Raw genomic sequence first — 24,452 nt, 5'->3', positions numbered from 1 at the left:
CTCTAAGTTATCCCTCTTTTCCCAAAATGGTTTTGAGAGAGGCAAGAATGAGGTAGGAATCAGTCACATGGTAAAAGTATTCTTGGGTTCTTGAAGGACAGTTCCTTAGAGACTGTACAAAACCACACACAAAATCTCATTTAGGAAAAGCAGTCTTCCCCCCATAAAGTCTGTCGAGCAAAATAAAACTGTGCAATAGTTTATGATTAGTCCTGACAAATCACACAAAAGATTTGGCCAAAAGTAAGAATCTCCAGTATGAAGCACTGGATAAGGAGAAACAATATCAACAGAAGACATTGTAAGTTAAAATTTTACTTCACCTGAAAGTAGATACAGTATATTTGCACCCATTCCCTACATTCAAGTCCTATGAGTACTATGATATGGCTCAGACAGATGTTATGCATGTAGTGGGTTTATATTGGCAGGTAAGGAACTCTAAACTTGGGGAATTCACCAATTTTATGGTAAGCAGTAACTGTATTTGCTCTTTTCTGGGAAGAGATGTTACTGCATATGTCTAAAGTTTACCAGCTGCATATACAACCTAGAAAAAGGTCCCAGGAAAGACAGCAATAAGAACTTTATAGTTCTGGGAACACAAGCAAAGGGAACTGTCAACAAAAACAGAGTTGCAGTTCTAAGAGCTGAGGTGGGGGAAGATTATTGTGAATGAATATGAGGAAGTTTTTGTAGTAATGTTAACTATTTTATACTTTACTTCTTTTGATAGTGGTGGCATGACTACACACACACTTACCTTAATTTACCCTACATAAGTGGATAAGGTACACTTCATTTCAAAATAGCACAAAAACTGTTGAAGGAAAAGCATACTTATAACATAGTTAACATCCATTATATTCTTTTTTGCACAGGTAACCTAATGTTTACAGCAATAGATTCAAATTAATTAGTTACACTATTAGGCATAAACTCTCTTTCAAACTTATTAAATCAGGACTCTCATAATTTCTAAAGCTTTTCTTCTGACAAGTTTTAGAGCAAGAATATTTAATTTGTAAGATACAATAACTTAAAAAATAGGATAATTTACCATAAACTCTCACTTTTCTAAGTTACCAAGAATACAGTAACATTTGATAGGCAGGTATCCCTTTACCCTTCCAACTGCTAATATTAACTCACGATCAAAATAAATCCTGAAAATTATTTCATTGCCATTGTTCACATTTCTCCTATTGACCACTGATCTAAACACTCATTTTTAGTAGGAAGGTTTTTAATAGAATGGAACATCTGTTTTATGTTACGCGAGAGACAGAAAAATTCTTCCTTTCTGACTGGATTATTAATGTTCATGCCTTCTACAGCATTATACTCTTCATTCGTATCCCCATACTAGCTCTCTAAAATGCAACATACCCCCTGATGTAATATATTTTCTTATTAACTGTACAATAGTATAGATACCATAATTTTAATGTGACATGCTGGTATTTCTTTTTTAAAACCACAAATGTATTTCTTATATTCAATCACAAATTTAAATTTCCTGTATATCACCAGCTCAGCAGGCATTTTTATTTTCAAACAGCTGAAAAGAAATAGATGACTTAGATTTTTTGATATGTCATCTCATTTTTTATAGAATTCTCTCCAACTAACTCAGAATGCAAAACTGAAAAATCACTTGGTTTTTGTCTGTTTACTACTAAAAAAAAAATCCGAGCTTCAAAAACAATATGAATTCCTTCTGCTTAAGGATAGAAATATACTCATAACACACTCAAAATTGTTTAAACTAATAGATTTATTAAACATAAGATAAATAACAATGGAAAACATTGTTTAAATCTAGAAACTTGTTAGAAAATTCTGAGGACTTTTTAAAAGTCCTTAAAATTTAACACATCTTCCTTACTTTGTTACTGAGATTGATGTCAAAATAAAGCCAAGGTTATCTCACATTTTATTTCTTAAAAAAAAAGACATAATAACTTTTTTAAGGGAGTAACTGAATTTCAATTTCTTCAGGTTTTCTTGAAAAATATCTTATTCATTATAAGAACTTTATGACAAAATTAAGACAAACCACATCAAAATTGAAGTCTTTCAATGAGTTATTCAATTTACTTCCTTTATCTAACTTTAAGAAAAATATATTAGGATAAAACCTGCAGTATTTTTTTACTTTCTGTCAATGTTCAAACCATGCTGTGTATATGTGTGTGTGTGTTGAAAACATTTCTATAAATAATTATACTAGCTTCAAAAGAGAGCAGATGGTAATATATTCTACAGATTTGGAAACTATTCATAAACTTACCTTTTCATAGTTTCACTATCATACAACAGTTCTTTCTGCTGGCTATTAAAAGATATTGGTGAAAAAACAATTTGATAGCCTGCAACTGGTGGCTCACACCTATAATCCTTGCTACTCAAGAGGCTAAGATCTGAGGATCACAGTTCAAAGCCAGCCTGGGCAGGAATGTCTGTGAGACTCTTATCTCCAATAAACCACGGGGCTGTAGCTCAAATGGTACAGTGCTCTCCTCGAGCTGAAGAGCCAAGGCACAGTGCTCAGGCCCAGAGTTCAAGACCCACAACTGACCACCACCACAACCACCACCACCAACTATATGATTAACTTCATACTTAATAGATACACAGCCATAGTTTGTTTTGAACTTTACACATTATTAGTTGTATGTCAGTGCAAAATGTAGTGACAAAACAAAAAAAATCATTTTACATAACTTTTGTTGGTGATAAAATTAGAAAATGTCTACTTGGCTAATTCTGGTTTGACATCAAGCCCAATACGTTAGGACTTGAATCGTGTGCATATTCTACTGGGCAGACTAACTCACAAGTGAACATGTTGGTACTAATTGGTGGTAGAATGTTTCAGTTCCTCCCCATGTATAACTATTCATAGGCCAAATGAATGTCCTATTTTTTTTGTTGTTGTTGTTGGTTGGATGCCAGTCCTGGGGCTTGAACCCAGGGCCTGGCCTCTGTCCCTGAGCTTCTTTTGCTCAAAGCTAGCACTCTACCAATTGAGCCATAGCACCACTTCTGGCTTTTTCTGTTTTTATGTGGTACTGAGGAATCGAACCCAGGGCTTCATGAATCTAGGCAAGCACTCTATCATGAAGCCACATAACCAGCCCCATGAATGTTCTCTTGACAGTGCCTTTCTGGTGACTCACTTCTCTTTATCAGTGTTCCATGAGAAAATAATGTGGAAGCAACATAGTATTAATACTCAAGCCATAGAAATACAATATATCACTGCCACATATTTTACCTATGAGAAGGAAATCACTAAGTTTTAATAGTACTTTAGAGCAATTAGTTGCTACCTTTTAAAAAGACACATCAGAAAATTTGAATACATTGTTTTATAACTAAACTGTGATTATTATATTTTGGAATATATAAAGTGAATAATTTCATAATATTAAGTCATTTAAAATTCAAACTATAATCTATAATTCTGAAACCCAAGCCATAATACTGTGATTCATTCACAGTAGGTAGAAGAGCAATTAAGGAATATATAGCTAAAATTAACTTTGTAAGTATCCGGGAATAGTTTTAAACTGGCTTTTCAAATGTAATTTATCAATATGAATCACCTAGTTCACACTCATACATAGCAAGTAAGAAGTCTGCCATGTATTTCTAAATTTAAACATGATACTCATGAAATGTCTACTCCATACATTTTCCTTGATTTAGTATATTTATTTGTATTATTTTCCCAAAGATTGTGGTTTTAAGAAACTACATGACACAAAGAAAAACACAAACCAAAATGTTTTTACTCAGAAATATAAAATTTAACACGTTGTGTAAGTACATAAGCTCACAACTTGAAACCTAAAGATGGTTTAAAACGGTTCCATTAGCCGGGCGCCGGTGCCTCACGCCTGCCTGTAATCCTAGCTACTGAGGAGGCTGAGATCTGAGGATCACGGCTCAAAGCCAGCCCGGGCGGAAAGTCCGTGAGACTCCAATAAACCACCAGAAAACGGGAAGTGGCGCTGGGGCTCAAGCGGTAGAGCGCTCACCTTGAGCTGAAGAGCTGAGGGACAGCGCCCAAGCCCAGAGTTCAAGCCCCATAACAACAACAAAAAAAAATACTCTGGGGCTGGGAAGGTGCTCAGTGGTAGAGCGCTTGCCTTGCATGCATGAGGCCCTGGGTTCGAATCCTCAGCACCACCTAAGTAGGAAAAAAAAAAAGGCCGGAAGTGGCACTGTGGCTCAAGTGTTAGAGCACTAGCATGGAGCTGAAGAGCTGAGGGACAGTGCCCAGGCCCAGAGTTCAGGCCCCAAACCAGACCCCTCCCCCAAAAAAATAAAAAAAAAGAAAAGAAAAAACAGATTTAAAACTAATTTAAGGATTAAAATAAAGATTATTCTACACAAGTTTTCATAATTAAGGCATATGACACATTTATATAAATGTTTCCAAAAAATACTATCTTTCAGTTTCTTTTTCCCTTTTGTTTGGGGGGGTGGGGGAGATGAAGAGTAGTTTTATTTATTTTGGCTTTTTTGTTGTTGTTTTTGTTTTTTTGGGTCTGGTTGTGGGGCCTGAACTCTGGGCCTGGGCACTGTCCCTCAGCTCTTCAGCTCAAGGCGAGTGCTCTACCACTTGAGCCACAGCGCCACTTCCGGCCTTTTTTTCTTGCTTATGTGGTGCTGAGGAATTGAACCCAAGGCCTCATGTATGCAAGGCAAGCGCTCTACCACTGAGCCACCTTCCCAGCCCTAATTTTAGTTATTTTAGAGATAGGATTTCACACTTATGTACAGGCCAACCTCAACCATGAATGATCATACTATTTACAATTCTCACATAGATAGAATGGTAGATGCCTACCACCATACACACCTAGTAGTTAATATAAGGGTCAGCAACTGTGCTAGGATTGGCCTAAATCATGATCCTCTCGATATCTGCCTCCTAAGTAATTGCAATTACAGCTGTCAGCCACCAACACCATGACAGGCATCCAATATCTTTAAAACTCCTATTTCAAATATTAGTTTTTCTGTCACTTGTAACAAACTGAGAACATTTAGATTTTTAATGTAGGAGTAAGTGGCAAATGTGACATAAAAACAGAAACCTATAATACTCAATAAATATCACATTATCTAGAAAAGAAACACAAAGTAATCTAACCCAAACTACAGACAGTAAATGAGGAAGCTCTTCAATTCACTTTTTTTTTTTAGTCAGTCATGGGGCTTGAACTCTGCACCTGGGCACTGTTCCTCAGCTCTTGAGCCCAAGGCGAGTACTCTACCACATGAGCCTGAGCACCACTTCCAGCTTTTTCTGTTTATATGGTGCTGAGGAATCGAACGCAGGACCGTATGCATGCAAAGCAAGCACTCTACCACTGAGCCACCTTCCCAGTCCTTCAATTCACTTCTGGCATCCTCCACTACAGAGTGTCTCAGGGGACAAGAAACACCCAATCATGTAAACAGACTTCTTCTTTGTTTGAAATATGTGCTGTATAACTGCTAATTTTTATATAGGGATTTATGAGAAGAACAAAATTTCTGCTTTATTATCAGGTGATCAGTGATTAGTACACCAAGGCAGGCATATGAAAACCAAGCCAGACTGGGCTTTACACAGTAATTTACACAGAGGTTTTAGCCCTGAAGTATATACTAATAATCCTACACAGGAATATTTAAATGTTATATTTATATGTTGTTATATTTATGTGTTATATTTATATAGTTAAATTATGTTATATTATCTTGAAAGTATCATTAGTAAGATGAGATTGCTAACTACTAATGGAGTGATATTACAAAATACAAGGTAAATTTGGCTAAATGGAATAAACCAAAAGAAACCCTCTAAGACAGAAAAGGAAGATAAGAAATGGATGCAGTGTTCCTGAGCTTTAGGTCATACATAAGTGCATTGCACAAAGGAACAAACCTTTTTGGTTACTTTCTCACAATTTGGACCTGAGCATCAGACCAAGCAATAGAAACTATGGAGTAATATTTCATACTTCATTAGATAATTCATGATTCTAGACTGAAAAATTTTTAGCGTTTTGTTACTGTAACCAGTTTACATTTATGAAGTATGAGAGCAATTTCCTAACATTTAAGATAAACTAAATGTTTTACCTATTCACAATTTATATAGTCATTTATAATTTTTATTAGTAAGCTGCCATATTCAAAAGCCTAATCAGTAAAGTCTATATAAGGAAAAAACAAAAATATTCTGCTCATGAGGGACACAACAAAATGATAAGATCTGAGAGGCTGAAAGTAGAAGAAAATAAAATACAATCAGTACAAACTCAAACCAGAAGAAAGATGAATAACTATGCCTTTACCAGGAGCAAGTGACATTGTATCACAAAGTATCACTAAAGAGAAAGAGAAATGTAGGACATATAAAAAATTTCTATTCATGGGGATCCAGGGATAAGCCTCAAAATCCAGAAAGCAAACACAGAACTAAAAGAGAACTAAAAACAAAATAGAAAATATAAAATCATAGAGATTTTAAAAAGATGTGCCCATTTCTCTTACAGTATCTATGAGCGTACACACAAAATCTATGAGGATATATAAATTCTGAAAAGGTAATGAGCCTGTGGATCTACATTTCAAGAAAAATAAACATCAAAGTAGAAGGGGACTATTTGGGAGGCGAGAGAGGAACACTGGGAAGGTAGAAGAAAAATAAAACTACTTAGAAAATTTAGAATTGAAAAGTCACTTGCAGGCCAGAAGCAGTGCTGAACATCTCTGGATTATGTGATTCTATAGGCTTTACACCTTTGATCATCACTGAGCTACATAAGAGTCTGTAAGATGTACATTATAAATACCAAATTTTGTCTACACATCAGCAAATGAAATTTAGCCTAGTAAAGGGGACACTGGAAACCTGTAATGGTGGCACACACCTACATCCAGGTACTTGGGACACAGACACAGCAGAATCAAGAATTTAAAGCCAGCTTGACATTCACGGTGAGACTGTCTAAAAAAAAAGTCAATTTTGTTATATTTGCAGATTGGCTTCAATGGGCACATAGATTTCTGGTCTGAGTTTATCTTTAAGTTAGTGATAACATCTTTCCATTTCACTTATTAATTATGAATTAAAGTCTTTGACAGTTGTTTATTTTATACATGAGAGCCTTGATTTTATCCTGTTTTGAAAATTATTCTGTAAAAGGACTATGACTATTATTATTTTTCAAAAAAGGAAACTGAAACTTGAAAAGTGCTTTGTCCACATTTACATGTGCCCTGCTTGCATTAACACTACTGTACAACCTTTTAGTTTCCAATTATGCTATATTATACCTTATACTTCTTACTTTTTATCTCATGTAACTCACTAGCAAAAGAACCATACAATAATATTTTAAAGTTTTTATTTAAAAATATAGTTACACATTTTAACATTCATCTTAATTCTTTATTGGTTGACTGATTTATTAATTGCTTGACTGCTTGCTTGAGAATTAAATTCAGTATATCCTGCTTGCTAGGCAATCACTCTGCCACCTGGGTCATGCCTCTAGCCCCACCTCTATATAGTGGGGTTTTTCAGATAGCATTTTTCCCCTTATGCTGGGACCATCCTAGGTTGTGATCCTTCTTGTTCTTCCCTATGTCAATGACAATGACAGGAATGTACCTCTGTGACCAACCATCGTTTCTGCCATAGATGGGGTAATAAGCCCCATCACTGTTCCCAGCTATTTATTTAGATAAAGATTCATGTCTAGGCTAGTCTCAAACCATTATCTTTCAATCTCCACCTCCCAATACTTAGGAGCTACATTTTCAAATTTAATTAACAAAGAATATCCTTGTCTAATCAATTAACAAATGAAGACTTTGATCAGAAAAAAAAACTGATTTAATTTTCAATTCAAATAAATCAATGTATGATTCCCTAGGAAGAAATGTTTCTGAATTCTAACTTTAAAATGAAATAAAAAGGAATAGGTGGGGCTGGGTAGGTGGCTCAGTGGTAGAGCACTTGCCTTGCATGCATGAGGCCCTGGGTTCGATTCCCCAGCATCACATAAGCAAAAAGAAAAAAAGCTGGAAGTGGCGCTGTGGCCCAAGTGGTAGAGCGCTAGCCTTGAGCTGAAGAGCTGAGGGACAGTGCCCAGGCCCAGAGTTCAGGCCCCATGACCGGACCCCCCCCCAAAAAAAGGAATAGGTATAAAAATGAACTCCAGAAAATGGAAATGAAGTTTCTTTGTTGTTGATTTTGTTTTCTTTTGTCTTGTTTGTTTATCTGTCTTTGAGAGGGTAAGGAGGACACAGAAATGGAGGGACAAAGAGTAAACAAATGCAGCAGTGGTACCCACTAGACATTATGTTGAAAATGAACCATACAACTCTTAAATAAGGACAAAAGGGAAACACTAGGAGAAAACAAGGGGTGACAACCTGTTTGACGTATTCTTTACCTGATTTATATAATTGTAAACCCTGTATACATGACTTTTATAATAACAATAAAAAAGTTCGCAATTAAGAAAAAAATAATAGGATCTTGGAAAAATTTTAATTTCTTGATATTATAAGGTTTAGTTTTTTGCAGTATTCATGACTAAAGTCCTGTTTGTTTCTGCAGAAAGAAGAGGTCTGAGGTTGAGGATCAAGTTGTGGAGGTCTTGCTTAGCGAAGGCAAGCCATATTCAAACTCCAATACCCTATTCCCACACGAAAAAGATGCAATCTCAAGCAAACTGTATTCACATTTAATGTCATACACTGGGTCATTGTACTACACTAAGGACTATAAAGGTAGAGGTATGCTCTTCTTTTATGAAGTGAATAATTATGAGATGTATGTGTATATTTATACCACACAATGTTATAGTGTAAACATTGTTGAAACAGAACTTAATGGATGTTTTTACTACTAGTGATAAAATAACTTTTTAATATAAGATAAAATATAATCTTAAAAACAAAATAAAACTAGGTTGGAGGTGAAACTCAAGTAGAAGAGAACCTGTCTAGCAAATACAAAGCCATACATTCAAACTGCCATGGTATGGAAGTGAGGGAAGGAGGGAATGAAAGGAAAGAAAGAAAAATGTAGAGGACACTAAAGACAAAAACAAAAGGAGAGGGCTGGGAAGGTGCTCAGTGGTAGAGGGCTTGCCTTGCATGCATAAGGCCCTGGGTTTGATTCCTCAGCACCACATAAGCAGAAAGAAAAAAGCCGGAAGTGGTGCTATGGCTCAAGTGGTAGCATACTAGCCTTGAGCTGAAGAGCTGAGGGACAGTGCCCAGGCCCAGAGTTCAGGTCCCACAACCAGACCCCCCCCCCAAAAAAATAAAGGCAGAGGAAAGAAGGAAGGGATAAAAACATGAAAAAAACAGACCTATTTTACATTAAATAATCTGACACAGATGAAAGAAATCACAAATACACCAACAATATAAATCAGGACAACAAAACTCAAAAATTTACAACATAATTCAAGAGGGACAAAGATCACTAAAGAAAGGAGGTAGTCATTCATATTAAAACTTTATAAACTATGAGGAGAAATCACAATTTAGGATTTTTAATTCAGGAGAATCCATGTTATGTAACATTATTCATTAATCTTAAAAACCACATTAACTAGAACCTACTTTTCATTGACAGGAAGGTTTGACAAGACTGTGTTGTATCACCATCTGCCATAACCTGCTGGGATATTTATAAATACCGATGTGCTACTGACATTTCTACAACTATTCCAGGTGTAATGCATTAGAATAGAGCCTTCTCTTAGATCATTCAGATGCCATTTCTTCTTTTATAATCTAAGTAGTCTAGACTAGTCTGCTCCTTGATTTACAGGTGTATGTATGTCTCTTAAAAAGCTTTTTAAATCCCTAGGTCAGATAGATCACAAAAGGGATTATCAGAAATATTATTTCTACTTCTAAATTTAACTTCTACACAGTATTACTCGTTTGGAAATGCTAAATAGTTTTTGCAATGTTAGCTTTATAAGTTTTGGTTCAATGCTATTCTAGCTTACTTAAACCATTTCTGAATTTTAAGTTGATACTATGTGAAATATGCTACTACGTGAGCCAAAAACTTACTAAGGAAAAAACAAAAACTGGTTAAAATTTCACTATACATTAAAGACTATGGAGGATTGTCTAAGAAAGTTAAGAAATGAAGACTGAAAAATCAGTGACTAAACAAAAGGTGAAGAATTATATGAGTGAAAAAGGGATCTAATAATTCAAGAGATAAACCTCAGTCTTTAATGTTGGAGAAATAAAATTCAAATCCATTATTGGTGGTGATAAATATTTGATTAAGAAAGAAAATCTGGAGGCCAGGCATGTGACTTGCACCTGTAATTCTAGTTACTCAGAAGCCTGAGATCTGAGAGTCAGAGTTAGAAGCCAGCGTGGGCAGGAAAGTAGATTCGATTCTTTCCTCAAAGTGGTGGAGCTTTGAGCAAAAACGCTAAGAGACAATGCCTAGGCCCAATACTTACCAAAAAACAAAACAAAACAAAAGCGAACCCCCCCACCAAAAAAAACCCTGGGCTTGGAGATATTGATCAAGTGGTATAACCCCTGTCTATCAAGTGCATGGAACTGAGCTTAAATCCACATACTGCCAAAATGGAAAGAAGGAAAGAGAGGAAGAGAAGGAGGGAAGAAAGAAGAAGAAAGAGTTCAGTACTTGCAGCACAAAGTTGGAGATCGGGAAGATTTTGGTTCAAGGCTAGTCTAATAAAAAGTTCACAAGACCTGAATATCTCAATCAATAGCCAAGCACACTGGGGATACACATCTTGGCTATGTAGGAGGCTGACATCAAAAGGATCATAGTTGTATAGTTCTAGGAGACAATTCTTTGTGAAACCAAACTTCAACTCAAAAAGCGGGGCATAGTGATATACCCTTTTCATCTCAGCTATGGTGAAAGGGTAAATAGGAAGATTACATTTCAAGCTGGCTTGGGAAAAAAGCTAGACCCTATCTCACAAATAACCAGAGGAAAAAGAGCTGTGACATGAAACATTTGGTAGAGTTGGCCTAGCAAGTTCAAGGCTGTAAAATAAAATCAAGTACTATGAAAAAATAAAGGAAGGAAAGGAGATAGGGAGGGCAGGAGGAAGAGAGGGAGAAGAAAGGAAGAAAGGGAAGGAGAGGAGGGACTACCGGAAAGGGAAAAAAAGAGTCAAAATAACATACTATCAAAACTCTAGACTAGGAAGGTGGCTCACTGGTAGAGTGCTTGCTTCGCATGAATGAGGCCCTGGGTTCAATTCCTCAGCACCACATAAACAGAAAAAGCCAGAAGTGGTGCTGTGACTCAAGTGGTAGAGCACTAGCTTTGAGCTGAAGAGCTGAGGGACAGCACCCAGGCCCAGAGTTCAAGTCCTACAACCAACAAAAAAAAAAACCCCAAACACCCCAAAATGTTGAACAAATGTAGAGATAGGCATTTAAGCAGGATAATTAAGTTACTGATAACATAATAGTGGATCTTAATCCAATTAGATACACAGAAAGACTCAGGGAATGCACATGCACAGAGAATCAACTATGTGAACATCAGTAAGAAAGTGGCCATCTGTAGGCCAAGAAGCAGCTGACACTATTCTTGGACTTCATTTCTAGTTTCCAGAATTGTAATAAAATACATCTGGTTTCTTTTTTTCATAATATCATACTGTGTCTCCAGTATGTTGTTATGACAGCCCAAGCAAACTAGTGCAGAATTTATTTATAATTATATTACTCTCCATTATTTACTTGTTATATAAATGCTATTATTTAATTAAAAGAATAGGACTAGCTATTAGTGGAAATAAGTAGTAATAGAATAAAAGAAACCAGTATGTGTGAGAAAATAAAACAATGTTTATGTTTCTTTCATTAAAATAAACACTGCAACTTATATTAACATTTCTTAACTCTTTGATAATTATATTTTAAGGATCATATTAGATATTTTTAAAATAAATTGAAATATTTTAAGAGCATAAGTATGGTTGATTGTGCTAAATAGATTTTAGAAGTATTTAATTTTTAAAATTCCTCCTCCCCTACTTTCTGTTTTCATTTTTTTTCTTCAGTACTGAGTAGGAACTGAACTCAGTGCTTGGAACTTGCTGGAGAAGTACTCTAACATCTACCCAAATAAAGTGTTTCTGTTTTATACTGTTTTATTACTGTTTCCTTTCCAATAATAATTATCTGACTAGAACCATTTGGTTATTCTTCTCTTACATGTGGTAAAAGTCAATATAATCAAAGTAAAACAACAATTTGTGGGCTGGGAAGGTGGCTCAATGGTAGAGCGCTTGCCTTGCGTGCATGAGTTCGATTCCTCAGCACCACATAAGCAAAGAGAAAAAAGCTGGAAGTGGCCCTGTGGCTCAAGTGGTAGAGCACTAGCCTTGAGCTGAAGAGGTGAGGGACAGCGCCCAGGCCCAGAGTTCAGGCCCCACGACTGGACCCAAAAAACAAAAAAAAAAAAACAAAAAAAACACAACAATTTGTAATTATCAAATTCACATTGTTAGTATCAGGCCATTATGATATTAAACTAAATATTCTCTGGTTGAAAGCATGTAACCAGGGAATACACAAGATTCTACATAATAGCAACACTGCTGCTTAGGAACATTTTAGCTCTAAAATGCTCTAAAATGTTCTACAATGCTAAAAAATTTTAGCTCTAAAAGCCATCCGTGTACTTTGTGCCTTTTTCTTATTTTGACTATATGAATTATGTTCTTTGTATTTAAAGATTGATTATATAAGTTTATTCATACTTAAAATGTCCATCATTTAAAAACAGTGGACATCATCCTAAGTTAAACTTACTTTTATCACAGAAATGATTTTAAAGCACAAAGGTAATGAAAGTTTGTGATGCCAACAAGTAGATTGCAAACAAACTACAGTTTAGTTAAAAGAATTGAGAAAATTCTTTATGACTTTTCTTGGCTTTTGAAGCAGTCTTCTGGCATAAAAATGAAGATGTTGTTGTTGTATATCTTCTAGCTTCTTCACAGTCTCTTCAAATATTATCAAATACTTGGGAAGAAACAGCATGTAAATCTCTACTTTTTATTGTATTCCCATTAGAATCCTCATTGTATTAAATAGAGAATATCTTCCTTTTGCTCCAAGTTTTGATAATATTTTGTTGCAAGGAATTTTTATACAGCAATAATGATAATCATCTCTTAGTAATATACCCAACCAAGGCAATATTTTTCTTTCCAGAAAAAAAATTCACCTTAAATGACTGTACATTTGATAAAAACTGGAAATTGACCAAAAAATGTTTACTCTGAAAGCATCAATATTACAAGCAAACAACGCAATCCCCCTTTTAGTAGTGTTATATGCAAGGTATGCAGGCTCCTTAACAAATAAAGTCACTTTTTTACATTATTAGGAAGTGTAGACAAAACAGAATTTGTGAAAATTTGTTTCTCTACTGTCTGTCAAATACATATTTATTGGTCATATAGGCCCATCGTTTTGTTAAAATTTTCAAGATTCAACAAATTAAAATACCTAGGTGCTTTGGAAAAATCTTTCTTCATTTGAGTCCATTATTTGATATATATGTTTAATTACTGGTAATATATTACAGATAGGATTCTTTTTTTTTTCTTTTGTCAGTCATGGGGCTTGAACTCTGGGCCTGGGCGCTGTCCCTCAGCTCTTCAGCTCAAGGCGAGCACTCTACCACTTGAGCTACAGCACCACTTCCGGTTTTCTGGTGGTTTATTGGAGATAGGAGTCTCACAGTCTCTCCTGCCCGGGCTGGCTTTGAACCGCGATCCTCAGATCTCAGCCTCCTGAGTAGCTAGGATTACAGGCGTGAGCCACCAGCGCCCGGCTACAGATAGGATTCTATATTATAAAGTCTACATTTACTATCAAGAAATTCCCATTGGTTTTTCCACAGAAGAACCTTCTGTGAAAGTTCTGATTCATGAAATGTAATTTCATGTAATAATTTATATGTAACTTAGTTACATAGAGCAATCAAAGGCACAATATAAGGCTGCTATATGTTCATTTGTGATATAACTAAGCTAATAAGGATATAATTATTTACAATAAAAACTTTTGGGAGAAAAAGTAAACAACCATTGACATACAATGAGTAAACATTTCTAATTTATGAATAATTTATAAGATAATTAATAAGCTAATAAAATATGAAGAATTTCTACAAAATAACATGTAAAAATTATAAAATAAGTAAATGAATACAGGAAATAAAGAAATGTAAATTATCTTCTTAAAAGATCCTGAAGGGCTGGGAAGGTGGCTGGCTCAGTGGTAGAGTGCTTTGCATGCATTAGGCCCTGGGCTCGATTCCTCAGTACCACATAAGCAGAAAAAGGCAGAAGTGGCGCTGTGGCTCAGTGGTAGAGCACTAGCCTTGAGCTGAAGAGCTGAGGGAAAGCGCCCAGGCCCAGAGTTCAGGCCCACAACCAACAAAAAGAAAAAGAAAGATACTGAAACTTAATAATGATGAATTAAAATAATTTTTGTTTACTAGATAGCTAATGACTTAATTCCCAATCTGAAATGAAAAAAACATTTTCCTATAGCAATAAAATGCAGATTGAAACAATTACATTTATAAAATTAATACAAGTTTAGAGAATCATTTTAAATCTTTTTCTCTTTAATTTAAAAAATATTAACCAACCTGAGCCACTTTAATTGAATTCTGGGTAGAGCCACCAGCATGATACTCAACTTGGAATTTTTTTACAAGTTCGTCAAACCTGTAAGAAAATCACAGTATTAAAAAAACTAAGTTAGTTTTTGACTGTTGTCACATGCAAGTTTTTTTTCTAATTAGAAGCACGTAAATATAGTTGGTAGAACTTTTAGTTTATGTAATTATGTTAAATAAATGAATTAAAGTACAACTAGTGTGCTAACTGTCCATATTAATTTTTTTTATAAATGAACAATAAGAATTTACGCTATGAACAATTACATTAAACAAGGTCATATGTGGCAAATTTGGTTACTCAAAATCAGAACAGCAATGTCAAAATTACATTTACTAGCAAACATACTGAAACCAGTATCTTCTTTCTCATTTCAAGTAAATAAGTTTTCTACAGAAAACTGCTGCTTATTATTGCAATGCTCAAAATCAGTGTTAAGAAGCATTACAATAATAACCCCATGCTTGAAGACAAACGATGAAGTACATATATACTTCCTCTTCCCCATCCTACTAAATATCAATCTAATTTAATAAAACCAGCCAATAAAACAATTTGAAACACTATGTAAAATAACCAGAGTAGGAACTCATCAACTTCCACTTTACTGGAAGTTACTGAATACCCCTCTTTTTACAACAACCCCTTTCTCCCTCTCTCCTCTTTTCTCCCATCCCCCTTTATTCAATTCTTTTTTCTTCCTTCCTTTCTATTTTTATTCTAATAGCTTCAAAACATAATTTACAAACTATATAATTCATCCACTTAAAAAGTATGTAACGGGGGATGGGAAGGTGGCTCAGTGGTAGAGTACTTGCCTCACAAGCATGAGGCCCTGGGCTTGATTCCTCAGCACCACATAAGCAGAAAAAGCTGGAAGCGGCACTGTGGCTCACGTGGTGGCGCCCTAGCCTTGAGCTGAAGAGCTGAGGGACAGCGACCAGGCCAAGTTCAGGCCCCACAACCAAAAACAAAGAGATTGTTTTAAATATATTGATAGTTGAAGTTTAGAACAAAACACAGAACCCAAGCTGGCAATGGTGGCTTATGCCGGTAATCCTAGATATTCAGTTCAGGAGGCTGAGATTTAAGGATGGTGGTTCAAAGCAAACCTAAGCAGACAATTCTGGAACTGTTGTTATACGTGAACCAGCAAAAAAGCTAAACTAGAAGCATGGCTCAAATGGTATCAACTAGCTAGGAGCAAAATACCTAAGCAAGAGATCAAATCCTTGAGTTCAAATCCTAGTACTGACCCAAGAAGGGGGAAAAAAGCATTGTACCATAATACACAGGCAAACACATTAAATTGAAATTCCCTGTACAACTATGTGAAAAAGAAAAAAAATTAAGGCTTAAAGCTGGACATGGTAGCACAGACACATAACAGCATACTATGAAACTGAGGTAGAGTATCTCAAGTCTGGACTGCCTAGCATGTCCTAGGAAAAATTGAACCCTGGCAAGATACTATCTTAAAAACAAGAAAAAAAAGTCTCAGGAAAAGTGACACATAAACAATGAAGAAAAAACTTATGATACACAAATGGTGAAAAGTGATGACCCCCACTTATTAGTAGTCAAACTCATAAAAAGAGAGCAGTTTCATCTAAAAATTATAATGTTCAGGATATCCAGGGATGTGAGAAAGGTGACACAATTACACATTATCGGTGAGGGAAGTCTTTTAAAACATAATTTGACAATATTTACCACAAGTCACATTGCTTATATCTTATTATTGTAAACTTCTATTTTGGGAACATGATCCTAGAAAGTAATCCAAATGATAAGAACTGTTACATGAATGTTGTTCATACTATCAGAAAATGTAATAAAAATTTGAAACAATATAAATATCCCTAAAAATAATTAAGCAGGCTAGGAATATGGCTTAGTGGTAGAATGCACGCATAGCCTGCATGAAGCCCTGGCTTTGATTCCTCCATACCACATAAACAGAAAAGGCCAGAAGTGGCACTGTGGCTCAAGTGGTAGAGTGTTAGCCTTGAGCAAAAGAAGCTCAGGGACTGTGCTCAGGCCCTGATCTGAAGCCCCAGGACTGGTCAAAAAGTAATAATTAAGTAAATTAAGGTAATTATCACTGTAATATGTTTTTAATATTATAAGTACTTACACATATTATTATATGAAAAATGACAACTGACCAATAGGTTAAAATGTATTAAAATGATACTAAAAACAAGAATAAAATAAAAACAAAAAATGCACACCATAAATAAGCATTTCTTCTAGTTCATGAAATCTAAACTATATGACATGTCATGTATTTAAATATTAATACAATTATCAGAATAACTGTCAATATGAATTGGATTTATGCTTTACATATTAAGAAAAATAATTAGAAAGGTAATACATGAACATACAATGATGCTTTCACATTTCCTACAGTTTGATCATGTTTATATTCATTTTATAATAAAAGCATTTTTTATTAAAAAACACAAAATTCGTATCACTGTAATGTAAATCAGAATTTCCGTTATTGGAGAAAAGTAAAAAAAACAACTTTCTAAGATGGTTTTAATACATGTTTCATCAGGGTACAGAGGAACTTTAATTCTAAAAAATGCTTTCCATTCTCATATCACACATTATGAAATACTTTCATATAAACTTGTATCTTGGATCTTTGTTGTTTTTGCAGGGAAAAAAGTATGTAGTATAAGGAAGTACAAAAACAGTGAAAGATTACTCAACAATGTGGAAAAAAAAGGTCATCACTAAACACTTACCTTTCAGATCTGGTTTAGTATTAAATCTCTAGAGATATACCAGGTGAATATGGTACTATATACAAGAAAAGGCATGAACTGATCTAATAAAAATTTAAATTCTACTGAAAAACATAACTGACTTCTTGTGAAAATTAAAATAATGTTGATGCATCATCAACACGACACTGGCTACAGCAAAGAGCTAGCTGGGCAGTGACTAAATGACCAAAGTAAACACAGGAGAGCAAATAGAATAGGCATAGAAAAAAGGCTTTTTGACATTGAAATCTAGACACAAGTGTTAACAAAAAATGCAAGATGGTACATTAAAGAGACTCACCTTTTCAAAAGTATTAATCATTATACTATGACATTACAGGAAGGTTATATGAAGGTTACTCAGAAAATTAATAAAAGATAATTATGATGCTACAGTGAAGACGTAGTAACTTGTTGATTGTCATATAAATTTGTCATTTTATAAAATTTCCACTTCTGTAAAATCTAAGTGTAGAACAGTAAAATGATCTTCCTGTAAGCTTTGAGAAGTTGCATAATAGAAACACAACCACAGGATAAAAGACAGTATGTACATATCTATGTATGTATTAATGTATGTAATATGAATGAATGAATGAATCTTATGCTAATACAACTGGAGTCATGCTTCAAGTGTTGTAATGGTTACCTAGCATGTACCAGGCCCTGAACTCAATTTCCAGTATTACAGGGGTGGGAAGGCAAAGAGAGCTGGACTTCCTATTCAGGAGGCTGAGATCTGGAGTACTGATGTTTAGGGCCATCTACAGTAGAAAAGTTCAGAAATGCTGATACAACTACAGAAATTCACTCTATCTTATAAAACAATCACAGGATTCCACTGACATTGTGATCCAAGAATGATCAGAATGAGAATGTAAATTTTATACAATATTCTGAGGACGCAATACAGTACAGTACAATTGATAAGGTTAAAAAATTTAATTTGGGGGCTGGGAAGGTGGCTCAGTGGTAGAGTGCTTCCCTTGCATGCATGAGGCCCTGGGTTCGATTCCAGAGCACCATACATAAGCAGAAAAAAAAAGCTGGAAGTGGCGTTGTGGCTCAAGAGAGGGCTAGCCTTGAGGTGAAGAGCTGAGGGACAGTGCCCAGGCCCAGAGATCAGGCCCACTACTGGACCCCCCCCACCAAAAAAAAATTTAACTTGGGCCGGGTGTCACACACACTCTTCAGCATTCCTTATGAGTATCAACTGTGGCATCAGGTTGTTTGAAAAACTTGTGGGAGCGGTTGGTGGCTCATGCCTATTATAATCATAGCTACTCAACAAGCTGAGATCCGAGAATTACGGTTCAAATCCAGCCCGGGCAATAAAGTCCGTAAGACTCTTATCTCCAATTAACCACTAGAAAATTGGAAGTGGTGCTGTAACTCAAGTGGTAGAGCACTCACCTTGAGCTAAAGAGCTGAAGGACAGAACCAAGGTCCAGAGTTCAAGCCCCACAACTGACCAAAAGATTACACAGTAGTACCACATAAATAAGAAAAAGCCAGAAATGGTACTGTGGCTCAAATGATAGAGTGCTAGCTTTGAGCAAGGGACGCGTTCATGCATTCATGCCCCAGAACTGGTTTAAAAAAAAAAAAAAAGATGGTAATAATTTGGAGCATTTTAATCTTTTTTTTTCAGGGGTGGGGGTGGGGTGGGAAGGGGCTGGTCCTGGGGCTTGAACTCTGGGCCTGGGCCTGGGCACCGTCACTGAGCTCTTTTTGCTCAAGGCTGACACTCTATAACTTGAGCCACAGTGCCATTTTTGGCTTTTTCTGTGATTAGTTGATGATAATAAGAGTTTCATGGACTTTCCTTCTTAGGTTGTTTTCCAACTGTGATCCCTCAGCTTCCTGGGTAGCTAGGATAACAGGTGTGAGCCATATCAGCACTCAGCCTAAATTTTTAATTTTTACTGAAATTTAGTCTAATAAATAGGCCCCACAAATACCTTTTTAAATTTTAAATTACTGTACCAATGATGTAAGTTGACAAGACAATTGACAAAGCTATATAAATGTAAGGAAGGTAATGAAAAATTTAGAAATATTTTCTATTTTTACATTCCTAAAAAGAATACAGTAGACCAAGGTATTTTTCGCACTACATAAAATTGATTCCTGGCAACCTAACAACCTATTTTACATTGAATATTCTATAATAAGTGTCAGTTACTTAATTATTGACATAAAGTTGACCAATTATTTAAAAATACATTATAGAAATTTTTTTCTTATTTATGAAAATGATTAACCGTGAAAAGGCCCTTTAGGTATACCAGATAAACATGGTGCCTAGCTATTCAACGAGGCATACATATGGGGAGACACAATTCAAAGCCAGTCTAAAGAAACAAATTCTGGAAACTACTATTTCTGGTTGACCAGTAAAAGTCAGACTTAAGGGATAACTCAAGTGGAAGAGGGCCAGTCTTGAGCAAAAAAAAAAAAAAAAAAGCCAAGTTGATGAACTGAAATAAATTGAGGTATTGAAATAAATGTGTATATATGTGTTTATATATATGTAAATACATACATATGTACATATATATTCTTAATATATCCTGTCTCCAACCAGTGTGTGTGTGTGTGTGTGTGTGTGTGTGTGTGTGTGTGTGTGGTGGTGGTGGTGGTGGTGGAAGTCGAATACAGGAATTTGTTTTTGCTGGGCAATGCAGCCCGAATTGTCTTTATTTTTAGAATAAGGTCTTGATGAGGTTCCTGGTCCATTCAAGACTGCAATCTTCCTATTTACATTTTCCACATAGTTAGAATGACAGGTGCCACTACAAACAGCTATTGATGGGGATGGGATCTTGTATTTATGACCAAGCTGTTTTTAAACTTCAAGTCTTCCGATCTGTACCTCTGGAATAACTAGGATTACAGAAATAAGCCACAAACACCAGCCTCACAGAATAATCTATTTGAACGCTATATAAAACTCTATTTGTACCATTCTTTTCAGAAGACAGGAAATCTGACTTCATTTATTACTAAAATGAATGACTTTTTGATTTTAAGTGGCAGATTTAGAACTGGGACCTCCATCCAATAACAAAAATATATTAAAATAATACAAAACAAACAAAAAAGAATGCTTAGGACACAATTTTTTTTTTTTTTACCATCAACAAAGTAGAAATTTACTGTTATCTCATGTTAACACAGTCTGAAGGTAGGCTTTCTGGAAGATCCATGGTTATCAAGGACTTAGACTCTTCCAAATTCACTGCTCTGTGATATCCATCACTTTGTAGTCCTTGAAGGCTGCTGCAGTTTCAGCCATCATATCTTTTTTTTTGATATGTACATTTCTTTTGTTTTGCATAGCATCAGCTGTTCCCTCTTTCCCACTTGTTCCCTCACTCCCATCGCTGCCATTGTGTTGCTTAGTTCATTTTGGTCAATGTAGGACACAATATCTGGAGATAAGAAATTTAAAAAAAAATGTTTTTGGTTGGCTAGGGGACCTGAACTCTGGGCCTGGGCACTGTCCCTCAGCTCTTCAGCTCAAGGCTAGCACTCTACCACTTGAGCCACAGCGCCACTTCCAGCTTTTCCTGCTTATGTGGTGCTGAGGAATCGAACCCAGGGCCTCATGCATGCAAGGCAAGCACACTACCACTGAGCCACCCTCCCAGCCCTGAAATTAAGTATTTTTTAAAAATTAAAGTAATTTTTAAGTGGTACCTTAAATATTCTTGGGATATAAATAAATATTTCAGAAAAAAGAGAATGATAAAGATGATAAAAGGTGAAAGAAAAAAATTAAAGAACAGAAAAAGCTCTTTAATTTTTAACACATAATATTTCTACTATTCTATAACAAAACAAACACTACTTGAAATAAGAGTTTATAATCATATTCAATAATGTAGTATCAATGGAAATCAAGTTTGGAAACCAGTGTAAGCAAAAAAGTCAGCAAAGCATCAATCTCAATCAATAAGGCTGTTAGGGGTATGTGTATCTGTTATCTCAGCTTTACAGAATGTGAAATAGAAGGTAGACCCAGGCATAAATGCAACAGCCTATTTAAAAAGCAATTAGAAAGTCAGGGTCTGGTGACTCATTCCTGTAATCCTAGCTAGTTAAGAGGCTGAGATCTGAGCATCACAGTTGGAAGCCAGTCCAGGCAGGAAAATCTTTGAGTCTTACCTCCAATTAAACACCAAAAAGTCATAAATGAAGGTGAGCTGCAGCTTAAGTGGTAGATCACAAGTTTTGTGCACCTAGTCCAGTGCCCAGGCGTACAGAACCAGAGTGTGCTCGTGCTCATGCTCTCTCTCTCTCTCTCTCTCTCTCTCTCACACACACACACACACACACACACTGCAATTAAGGCTGGTGGTATGGCTCAAAGGGTAAAGTGTCTGCCTAGTAAATAAAAGGTCCTTCCAAAAATGGAGTAGGGGGAGTAGGGAGGAATGTCTACAAAATTACATTTCACAATCTCTAATTCTATCTCAGTGTACCTGGTTTACATTTTTACAGACATTAAAGCTACTATGGCATCCCAAACTCAAGGCAAAGAATAAGAATATGGGAGACTGACAGACAGAAGAGTGCACATATGTGCATGCCCAAGAAAGATCTGAAGACCTCACATTGTGCTAACATTACCAGAGCACAGAAATAAACATCAATCATTTTAAACATCTCATAAGGCTAGACATGCAGGGGATAAGATATTTAATTAAAATCTTACAGAAAAAATACAAAATTTTTAACTTCCTTAACAAAGTGTTCGTAACTGCCAAACAGGATTTTTGATGGAGTTCTTTTCTAAACTTCTCATCTAAACAAATAATGAGTTTAAAACACTAGTAATTGTAAACAGGTTATACTTATTAAAACCAAATGTTAATAGAATAACAGGGGGGTAATCCATAGGCAAATTGTAGGATTCAAAGCTTTGAAATCTTTACCACAAATGTTTAGTGAGCTTGAAAAAAACTCAGTTAAATGTCACTTTGATAAAAGCCAAAAGAACATGTGTTTATATTTAAGGATATTTTTTAAAGATGGAAAAAAGTAATAGTCATTCAAAACTAAAGTCAAGCTATTAGTTTATAAAAATTACATATTTTTTTGTGGAGGGTGCCAGTCCTGGGGCTTGAACACATGGCCTGGGTACTCCCCTGAGCTTTTTGGTTCAAGGCAAGCACTCTGCTTTTTTGGTGCTTTGTTGGAGATAAGAGTCTCACAGACTTTAATGCCCAGGTTCCTCAGATTTTAGCCTCTTGATAGCTAGAATTACATGAGAAAGCCTTGGGTGCCCAATCAAAGAATCATAATTTAAAGGTATTTCTCTAACCTCTATTTTTATTTTCTTTGGTAAGAAAAGTTTTAAGCATTGTTGCTTAGAAAAGGTCATAGTCAACTCCAAAATGTTTAATAGTTTAATTATTCTCATTTATAATTCTGAAGATGAAGTTTTCTGCACATGATAATCAACTGTACTTTGTATAAGACTAGATGATTAAACAAAATGACTGTTCTTAAATGTTTTTTACCCATTATAAAAGACAACAAAATTCACACCGAGTCAATTTACAAATATCTGCTGTTACATCTATTTGAAGGCATAGTTTTTAAGAGGCTTGAGTTTCTCAGATCATGGGAAAGTTCTAGAAATATATGCAATAGACATGAAGAGGAAAATAGTAAAGGAATAATTATTTTGTTCTATGAAACTTTCAAAAAGCCATTCATCAAAAAACTCATTCATCCAAGAAATGGAAACAAGAAGTTTTTTCTTTGTTGAAGAAAGAAAGAAAGAAAGAAAGAAAGAAAGAAAGAAAGAAAGAAAAAAGAAAGGAAGGAAGGAAGGAAGGAAGGAAGAAGAAAGGAAGAAAGAAAGAAAAGAGCCAGGTGCCAGTGGCTCACACCTGTAATCCTAGCTACTCAGGAGGCTAAGATCTGTAGATTGAGATTCCAAGACAGCCAAAAGTCCATGAGACTCTTATCTCCTAAACCTCACACACACATCTACTGATTCTGAAGCTCAGGATAACCTCAAAATTCCCAGTGTGGGAGAACTAACAGAACAAATAGACCAGGATGAATTTTAAAAAACATTGTTAAGCAAGGAATGAAAAAAGCTAGAAGGTGTGAAGAATAAACTACTTAAAAACTGTTTAGACTGTATCATCTACCAAGGTGTTTAGCCTTTTGTCTCTGAGGCTGATCACAGCCTGGCAGAGAGCTGATCATTTTAAGAATAAAATCAAAGCTTATGTTAGGTCAAAGTTTTACTCTAGGGTGTGGGGAAGAACATATATCAAAACTAATCACATAGGGAAGCTCAAAATTCAGACTGATTTAATAAGACAGGACTGTGAAAGAGGGCAACAGGGGGAAAACAGTAGGTACTTTAACAATTATAAAACCAAATGATAAAAATGGAAACTGAGGGTAATTTTCCCTTAAGATCTTTGATGAACTTTAAATATTTGTAAGCAGATGGATAAAGAGTACACCTGATATCTCCAAGGCAGTTTGGAAAAGTGGGAAACTATTTCAGAGCTTTGGGAACAAAAATATCTCACTTAAAAGTTACAGAGGTCCAGGGTGCCAATAAAACCCTCATTGAATTAAGTACTAAGCCCTTCCCTCTCTATTAGACTCATAGAGAAAAGGGTGAAAAATGATAGAAAACACAATCTAAAATATTTATAGTTCTTATTTAAATAGTGTCTAGCAAATAATAAGCAACAGGAAGCAATATCAAGAGGTAAAATATTCTGGCTAAATATAGTTACATAAAAACTAAAAGAATTAAAAAAATAAAAGAATGAAACTCAGAAATGTTTCAGACACTAAAATTAAGGAAAGCAACCTCAGACTAATTATGAGGAATATTTACAAGGAACCAAAACTATGCACACAAAAATGAAAGAAAAAA

General features: G+C 35.3%; 1 protein-coding gene across 1 annotated transcript in view; it reads right to left on the bottom strand.

Moving 5' to 3' along the window:
- The window catches only part of Adk (adenosine kinase), a 169,927-nt gene that overhangs the window by 39,854 nt on the left and 105,621 nt on the right, over window positions 1–24,452 (bottom strand). Inside the window, exon 6 of the mRNA XM_013025600.1 lies at window positions 14,723–14,801. Coding sequence (XP_012881054.1) covers window positions 14,723–14,801 — 79 coding nt within the window. The remainder of the gene's footprint in view (window positions 1–14,722; window positions 14,802–24,452) is intronic.

The sequence above is a fragment of the Dipodomys ordii genome, unplaced genomic scaffold, assembly GCF_000151885.1.
Source record: "Dipodomys ordii isolate 6190 unplaced genomic scaffold, Dord_2.0 Scaffold86, whole genome shotgun sequence".
Classification (NCBI taxonomy): Eukaryota; Metazoa; Chordata; class Mammalia; order Rodentia; family Heteromyidae; genus Dipodomys; species Dipodomys ordii.
Note: the sequence above shows the minus strand (reverse complement) of the source record. Positions and strands in the feature narration are given on the sequence as shown.